This window comes from Carlito syrichta, unplaced genomic scaffold (assembly GCF_000164805.1).
Source record: "Carlito syrichta isolate Samal-C Ts95f unplaced genomic scaffold, Tarsius_syrichta-2.0.1 Scaffold305332, whole genome shotgun sequence".
In the NCBI taxonomy this organism is placed as follows: Eukaryota; Metazoa; Chordata; class Mammalia; order Primates; family Tarsiidae; genus Carlito; species Carlito syrichta.
This window is the reverse complement of record NW_007249428.1, coordinates 840,720-848,723: the sequence shown is the minus strand read 5'-3', so window position 1 is coordinate 848,723 and position 8,004 is coordinate 840,720. Positions and strand designations below refer to the sequence as shown.

The 8,004-nt window shown below is 63.7% G+C and overlaps 1 protein-coding gene across 1 annotated transcript in view; it reads right to left on the bottom strand.

The window, feature by feature from the left end:
• Window positions 1–381: 381 nt before the first annotated feature.
• OBSCN (obscurin, cytoskeletal calmodulin and titin-interacting RhoGEF) overlaps window positions 382–8,004 on the bottom strand; it is a 164,159-nt gene continuing 156,536 nt past the window's right edge. Inside the window, 14 exon segments of the mRNA XM_021714213.1 lie at window positions 382–636; window positions 1,002–1,151; window positions 1,340–1,407; window positions 1,538–1,763; window positions 1,912–2,151; window positions 2,316–2,400; window positions 2,931–3,101; window positions 3,220–3,342; window positions 4,185–4,352; window positions 4,495–4,605; window positions 4,909–4,989; window positions 5,740–6,598; window positions 7,124–8,001; window position 8,004. The exon segment at window position 8,004 is cut by the window's right edge and continues 237 nt beyond it. Coding sequence (XP_021569888.1) covers window positions 459–636; window positions 1,002–1,151; window positions 1,340–1,407; window positions 1,538–1,763; window positions 1,912–2,151; window positions 2,316–2,400; window positions 2,931–3,101; window positions 3,220–3,342; window positions 4,185–4,352; window positions 4,495–4,605; window positions 4,909–4,989; window positions 5,740–6,598; window positions 7,124–8,001; window position 8,004 — 3,339 coding nt within the window. The 3' untranslated portion in view covers window positions 382–458.

Here is an 8,004-nt window from a genome sequence, read left to right as displayed (position 1 = left end):
GCGTTTTGTCCCAGAGGCTTCTCTGGTTCCTGTCTGGTGACAGGGAGTCCCGGGAACCAGCTGCGCCCAAGTCAGAAAAGGTGAGGGGTGGTGGTGGAGTTGGGGCACAGGAACGCGCAGCATAGACACCGCGCCAAGTGTTGGGAAAACGCCCGCGGAGGGGTGGAGGACGTGGAGAGTGTAGAGACATTCACAACGGGTGGGGGGGAGTGTGTCGACGCCCACAGGAGGGAAAAGGCCAAAAGTCGGCGGGCTCTGTGCCCAACCAAGCTCTTCCATGGACTCGCAGGTCAGCCTGGACCGCCCCCAACTGCCAGGAAGGGGACGGGGCCCCCAACTCTCCCCTAAAAAAAAAAACACGAACACAGAAGTCGCCTGGCCCGCTTTGCATCTTTATTGGCGCGTCTCGGCGGAGAAGACGAGGTTGGACTCTACGGCGCCCTACCCCGCAGGTGGCACTAGCGTGCGGGCGACAAGCCGCGCCTCCGGGACAGCAGCGCCCGCCTCTTCTCCCGCTCGCGCATGAAGGCGCGCAGGCGCGCGGTGGGGAACGTCACGCGTGCGGAGCGTGAGCCGACCGGACCCTCCTCGGTGAGCCATGGACACTGCAGGCAGCTGGACGCGCATGGACGGCCCCTGAAGCAGAAGCGGGTCAGCGGCGCAGTCCGGCAGTGCAGGAGAAGCGGGGCGCAGGACCGAGGGCGAGGAGAGGTGACGGAATGAGGCGGGGAAAGGGACGGGGGCGGGGCGACGGAATGGGGTAGGACCTAGGGGCGGGGCGAAGAAATGGGGCGGAGCGAGGAACCGGAGGAGAGGCGGGGCGACGGGATGGGGCGGGGTTGAAGGGCGGACGACAGAACCCGGCGAGTTTGAGAGAGGGAAGAGGACGGGGCGGGGTTAGCCGGGGAAGGCGGGTGGGGAGATGGCCAGGTCAGAGGTGGGACGGGCGGAGAGACCAAGAAACGAGATGGGGAGCGGGGCGAGGGGCTGAGGCGGCTCACCAAGGCTGGGAGCACAGCGTGCTGCGCAGAAAGGCCACGGCGCCTCCCGACAACCCCGCGTAGCAGTGGCTCAGCCGGAAGAGGCCCTTGCGCAAGCTCTTCTGCAGGTCGCGCGTCCCCTCGCCGCTCACCGGGTACTCGGCGCTCAGCCTGAGCGGGGAAGGGTGCAGGGGCCCTGAGGTCACCCTTGGATGGGGGTGCAAGGACCCTGAGGTCACCCTCGGAGAATGGGAATGCAGGAGTCCTGAGGTCACCCTCGGAAGATGGGGGTGCAGGGGACCTGGGGTCACCCTTGAAGGATGGAGCCCGCCCCGCCTAGCTCGCCCCCAGACACTCACATGATGAAGGCCGTCACACCGATGGCCCAGATGTCTGTCTGTGGAACAGCCCCCTGGCCCTCCAGTAGCTCCGGAGCTGGGGATGAGCACAGGGTGAGAGACTGAGTTAGTGGGTCCAGTGCAGGCCAGGCGTGAGGCCAGGTGGGCTGCAGTGGAGCTGGGGGAGGCAGCACTGAGGGAGACCCCATCCACACACACACCCATGGTTTCCAGGTAGTCCTTGAATGTCTCCGAGGGCTGCACCTTCTCCTGGCTGAGGCTCTGGGCATTGCCGAAGTCCACCACCTTGAGCAGGTTGTACTCGGTGACAATCATGTTCTCGGAGCGTAGGTCCAGGTGCAGGATGCACTGGTCATGCAAGTACTGGGTGGCACTGAGCACCTGCCACAGGTAGTCCTTCACCTCGGACTCTGAGTAGGAGGCCCTGAGGACAGACGCAACTCAGCCTGGGCGGGGGCTCGTACAGGAAAGGGGGCATGGTGGGTGGAGGTGGTCCGGTCCCCCCACCCCCCACCCCAAGCCCTGCTCAGTCCTTCTGTCTGTTCAGCTGCAGCCAGACCGGGGCAACTCACCTCTCAGCGAGGCAAGGCAGCAGCTCAGGCCCAGAGCACAGCTCTAAGATGAGCACCAGGTGCCGGGGACTCAGGTAGGCTGCGTGCAGCTGGGCCAGGTGCGGGTGGCGCAGACCCTTGAGGGCCTCATACTCCCGCAGCACAGTTGCTTTCCCCTCGGGCCGGTAGGGGACAATCTTGGCAGCCAGTGCCCGGCCACTGGCCTTCTCCCGGCACTGGTGCACCACACTAAAGCGGCCCCTAGGCCAAGGCACAAAGTCAGGCTGGTTCACACACTCCTTCCCTCCCCTCCCCCAGCACTCAGAGCGGCAGGGATGGAGTTCAGTGAGGCAGGGGGATGAAGAGCCTGCAGGGGAGATTGAGGCACCGCCCCACCCACTCGCTGGCCCCAGAGGCCCCTGCACCTCCGGATCTGCGTCTGGAAGGCGAAGCTCTGTGTACTGGGCAGGGGCTGGGCCAACTGCCCCTGGGCACTCTCCTCCTCAGAGGCTGTGGAAGGAGGAGTGGGTGATGGGGACAGGAGGTAGTGTCCCGCAGCCCCAGCTCTCCCACCTCTCCATCATCCTTTCCAGGCACCCTGACAAGGGGTGAGGGTGCATCTCTGAGCTCCCACATGCTCCAACCTCCCTTCAGGCCTGGTGTGAGGGGGTGAGGGGCATTTGAGGGATAGGGAGAGCATAAGCCAGTGTGATGAGGATTCATGGCAATCATGCCTCCTCTCCTACCACAGGTCTGGGGCAGACATCACTAATTAACTCCAGCACTCCGTCACTGACTCCAGATGTAGCACCCAGGAAGTCACCACCAATACTCAGCATTGGACTCATGTGTCCCCAGCAGGGGTGTGGTGGTTGGTGAATGAAGGGGTGCAGGGCTCCCAGAGTGCACAGGACGCTGAATCCAGGAGTTGCTGTCTCTCCAAAGGCAGTGGATGGCCATGAAAACTGTGGCCAGGAGGGTGCCTGAGCTGGGTCTGCAGGGCCCCATCTACCCACCACCAGGCCCTGCAGGCAGCTCACCCAGGTGGCTGGGTCCTCCCAGTAGGACCTGCTCTGAAGGGCTGCTGTAGGGACCCATTCCTGCCTTGCTGACACATGCGGTGCGGAATGTGTAGACACCACCACGGGTGAGCTTGCTGGTGTGGTAACAGCAGTCAAAGATGTCAGAAGCCAGCGTGGTCCAGTCACTGCCTGGTGTGAGGGGGTGAGGGGCAGTGAAGAGGCGGGACCCTTCTCCGAGACAGTCCTTGGGCACTGAGCAGGCCAGCACCCCCCAGGTCCCTCTGCACAGACCCAGGGTCTGCCGTACCTTCTAGGCTGCACTGGACGATGTAGGTTACAGGGCCATAGGACTCCATGGGCTTCCAAACCAGTAGCACTCCATCTGCGTATACCTCCCCAATGTCCGGACGTGGGGAGCATGAGGGGCGCTCTGCAAGGGCCACCTGGCAGTCAGCACTCTCAGGCACTGACTTCTAAGGGCCTTACTGGGCCCTGCTTCACCCTCAGTGGCTGCTGGGATCCTGAGCCCGCCCTCTCTTGGTCCTGTTTCTTTGGGGTCCGGTTCCAGTGAGGACTAGTTAGAAGGAGCCTGGGGGGTATATGCCCTGCCAGGCCTCCCTCCCAGGCCAGACCCCTCTCCGGGACATCCCCAGAGCCCTGCAGAGTGGCCCAGGATCTGGTCAGGGGGCCTGTGCACAGGGCATGTGGTCACAGGGCATGTAGTGTCTACCGATGGTGGGATGTCCTCTGTGGGGATCAACTGAGCTCCTGTCTTGACTGCCCCAGAACACACCCAGTTGCTATGTTTCAAGCTTGGGCTCAACTGTGATGGAGGTAGAGGATGGGAGGCAGCCTTCCCCTTAGTATGGACTGGGACGGGCACAGAAGCAGCAGGACGAAGCATGGTGGGGACAAGCACCAGAAGGCTCTGCTTCCCAGCATGTGGACAAATACAGGGCTTTCTCCCTGGGTGGCAGCACAGATGAACAGGTTAGTTTCCAGGCCCACCTGCCAGCTGCCTTGTGACCATCCCTCTCCTTCTCTGACACGTGTCTTGGCTGGACCCACCTCAGGGCCTCACCTGTTCTGGCCTCATTCTCAAGCACCCTGCACCCACCCATGTGTGGCCCAGCAGGACCATGGCTGCTTGGCAGACGCACATGCCGCACAGTCAATACATGGGCACCGCAGCTTCTGTGCAGGACTCAGTCTCCCAGCCTGGCCCGGCCCAGTCTCCTGGGCCTGGCAGGAGCCACAGTGCGGCCCACCCACCTGCCTTCCGGAGGACCCCTGTAGTGGCTGCTGTCCCCAGTGCGTTGCTCACGCTGCAGGTGTACACGCCCAGGTCCTCAGCTGTCACCACCAGGATGGTCAAAAACTGGAAGTTCTTGAGGGTGGAGGAGATGAGAAGGCGCCCGCTGCTCTCTAGAAGGGCCCCATCTGCAACAGGATGCAGCAGGCCTTGTGGTGGCAGCCCCACAACCCTCCCTGGGACTGTTTCCCTCCAAACACTGATGGCGTCTTGCTGGGCCCACGATGGCCACTCACCTGATTTTAACTGGCCCCCAGGACAACTCCCTACCTTTGCTCCAGGTGGCCTGGGCAGCAGGCTGGGCGGACACCTGGCAGGCCAGTGTCACTGACTGGCCCAGGACCACAGTCTCATCCGAGAGCTCCCTTAGGAATGTTGGCGCTGGGTGAGGGGAGCATTGGGTGAACCTTCAGGGGTGACCTCCAATCCCCAAAACATAGCCTGGATCCCATGTTAGGGACACTGGGAGAGGTTCCACCCACCCCTGCCAGGCCCATCTTTAAAACCCCACCTCCTGTAGGAAGCCCTCTGAGACTTCCCAGCCAGCCATGCCTGCCAGAGCCCCTCATCAGGTCTTGAGCCCCCAAAGATGCATGCTTGCCCCCTGCTGGGTTGGGTGTCCTGGCACGTACAGGTGAGACCTGGCAGGTGGAGGAGCTCTGTGTCTATGGTGGGCCTGCTCACCTCGGTCCCTGCTCTTCAGACCTGACAGCCGGAAGGAGGTGAGGCCTGGCTTCTTCCTGGGGGGCCCCTCCTTCTCCAGACCTGCAGGAGGGAGGGGACCCGAAGGATATCAGGTTCCTCTTGGCAGCAGCAGCAAGGATCCCGAGAGCTCGGACAAGAGGAACTCGGGTTCACGACCTGCCACCCACTCCCCTGACTTCCAGACAACAGGGAAGGGCCCAGACTCTGGGGGCTTTGTGGAAAACTGAAGAAAAAAGGCGCTGGCCACCTCTTTCTACCCTTGGGTAGAAGGTCTAGGGTCAGGGTCAAGGAGGAATCAAGGGTTGAGAAGGATCCAGGGTCAGGGAGCATCAGGGATCAAGGGAAGTATGTTAGGAAGGGTCTGGGGTCAGGGAGGAATCCAGTCTGGGAGAGTCAGGGTTCAGGGAAGGATCAAGGGTTGGGAGGTTCTAGGGTCAGGGAGGCTAAGGAGTCAAGGAGGGTCTGGGGTCAGGGAGGCCCTGGGGTCAGGAGAGCCTATGGTTGGGGAAATTCAGGGGTTGGAGAGGGCTCTGGGTTGGGAGGACTCAGGCCAGGGAGGATCAGGGTGGGGAGTCCTCTGGCCCGTCTGATACTCCCTCGGGGCCTCCTCAACAGCCTCCCCACCTGTGTTAAGTTTGGGGCTGCCTCTCAACCACCTGTGGGAAGGGGTGTCAGAGCTGAATTGCCAAATCTCTGAACAGAGGCTCATGGAGGGGGTGTGAATGGCCCCTGGGTGCCGGGGGGGGGGGAGTGGTGACCCCAAGGCTGCAGAACAGGGGACTCTTGGCCGTGCCAAGGGTGTGGGGTTACCTTCCAGCCTGCCCTTCAGGATCCGGGAGATGTGCGCCATAGAGGCCTTCACCCTCTCACGCAGCCCCAGCTCTGCAGGCTCCTCTAGCGGCAGGCACCCCCCAGAGAAGTGGAAGAGGCCACGCGTCGGGGACCACTTGCGTTTCCTGCTCACGGCGGCCTCTGCCAGCAGGGCCTCCACATCATCCTGTTCCTCTGTGATCTCCAGGCCTGCCTGGGAACCTGAATCACCTGGCCAGGGCCAGGTGGCCTCAGGGAACTCTCCCAGCCCTTCCCCACTCTCCTCATCGGGGGAAGGCATCTCCTGACGTGAGGGCTTGGGGACCTTCCGGAATATCATGAACTCAAAGGGTAGGTACTTGATGTCATACAGGTCTGAGAGGTTGAGGTAGGCAGGGTCCACCTCAGAGATGTCCAGGGATATGGTATCTGCCGCTTCCGAGTCACCTGACAAGTCCCGGATCTGAACCAGGGAGACCAGCCCGGTGTCCTCCCACACAGTCAGCTCTGGGGAGGCCCTGCAGGGAGCCCTGCCAGCCTGAGGCAAGGGCCCCTCATGGGCCTGGGGTGGTGGGCTCTTGGGCCCCACTTCATCCTGCTCCTCTGAGGACTGGGACACAGCCCAGGCCATTCTGGCCCACAGGGGGCCCTGACCCAACATGCCCCCCGCATCCCCACCAAAGGCAAAGGTGCCATAGCCTGCCACACCCGCGTATCCCCCGTGGCACCCCAGGGAGAACTTTCGCACAGTCGCCTGCTCCTGGGGCCGCTGCAAGGTGGACGTCGAGTCACACAGATCCTCAGCCTCCTGGGACAAGCCCTCAGTGTCCAGGGAGGAACCCATCTGGGAAGAGCCTACCTGAGAAGGGCCCTCCTGGGAGGGGCTCACCTGGGAGGGACCCACCTGAGAAGGACCCATTTGGGAGGGTCTCAGCTGGGAGGAACCCACCTGGGAGGGGCCTACCTGGGAGGGACCCATTTGGGAGGGGCTCAGCTGAGAGAAAGCCTCTTGGGAGGGGCTCAGTTGGGAGGAAACCACTTGGGAGGGGACTAGTTGGGAGGAACTCACCTGGGAGGGGCCTAACTGGGAGGGACCCATTTGGGAGGGGCTCAGCTGAGAGGAAGCCTCTTGGGAGAGGCCTACTTGGGAGGAGCTCAGTTGGGAGGAAACTACTTGGGAGGGGCCTAGTTGGGAGGAACCCACCTGGGAGGAGCCTACCTTGGAGGGACTCATTTGGGAGGGGCTCAGCTGGGAGGAACCCACTTGGGAGGGGCTCAGTTGGGAGAAATCCACTTGGGAGGGGCCTACCTGGTAGGGGCTCCCCTGGGAGGGGCCCACCTGGTAGGGACCCGCTTGGGAGGGGCTCAGCTGTGAGGAACCCACCTGGGAGGAGTCTACCTGGGAGGAGCCCAGCTGGGAGGGACCCACCTGGGAGGCTGGCCCTAAGGAACTGGAGGGGAAGGGCTTTGACCTCCCAGGAAGAGTGATGTCTCCTGGTTCCCCCTTGGAGTCTAGCAAGAGGCTTGCTTGGGCCAGGGGGGGAACTGCCTGAGGCTCTCCAGCAAAGGTGCTCAAGGATGCTGAAAGCACCCCCTTGCCTGAGGATCCAGGAGGCTGTGGGGCCACAGCCGAGGGGTGGCCGCATTCCTCCTGGGGGACAGAACCGGGCTCAGGGCCACTGAAAGGGGCCAGCTGTCGCCAGAGGTTGTGCTGGGATGACCCCTCCTGCTGTGCAGGCCATGAGTCACCACCAGTGCCTGGAAACAGCTGGGACCCCTGAGGCTGCCCCGTGTCCCTGGCGGGGCCCCCACACGCCATCCTGGAGGTAACGAGAGGTGGACACTGCCCCTCGCAACAGTCATCTGGGGCGGGGCGGGCCGCGCTCCGAGGGTCGTGGTCTAGGGAACGGCTCCGGCCCGAGGGCCCGTGGGCGCCCGGGCCGGGCGGCTGGAGGGTGGTCTCGAAGGAGGCGGCCTTGGCCAGCAGGGCGTCCTGCTCCTCGCAGGTGGCCGCCTCCTCCAACGCGCGGTGCTCCACCAGTGGCTCGCGCAAGCCGGTCAGCGCGCCTCCGATGTATCCGCCCTTCAGCAAGTGGCGCCTCGCCGCGTGCCGCCGTCCCCCAGCGGCCGCACCCCCGCGCTCCGCGCCCTCGCCCGCCTGCTGGTAGAACAGGCTGCGGATGACGCTGTGGCGGGGCACGCAGCCCGAGGCGGCGGGCGGCCCGGCGGCCTGGGGGGACTCGGGCGGGGCCGCGGTGGGCGCGC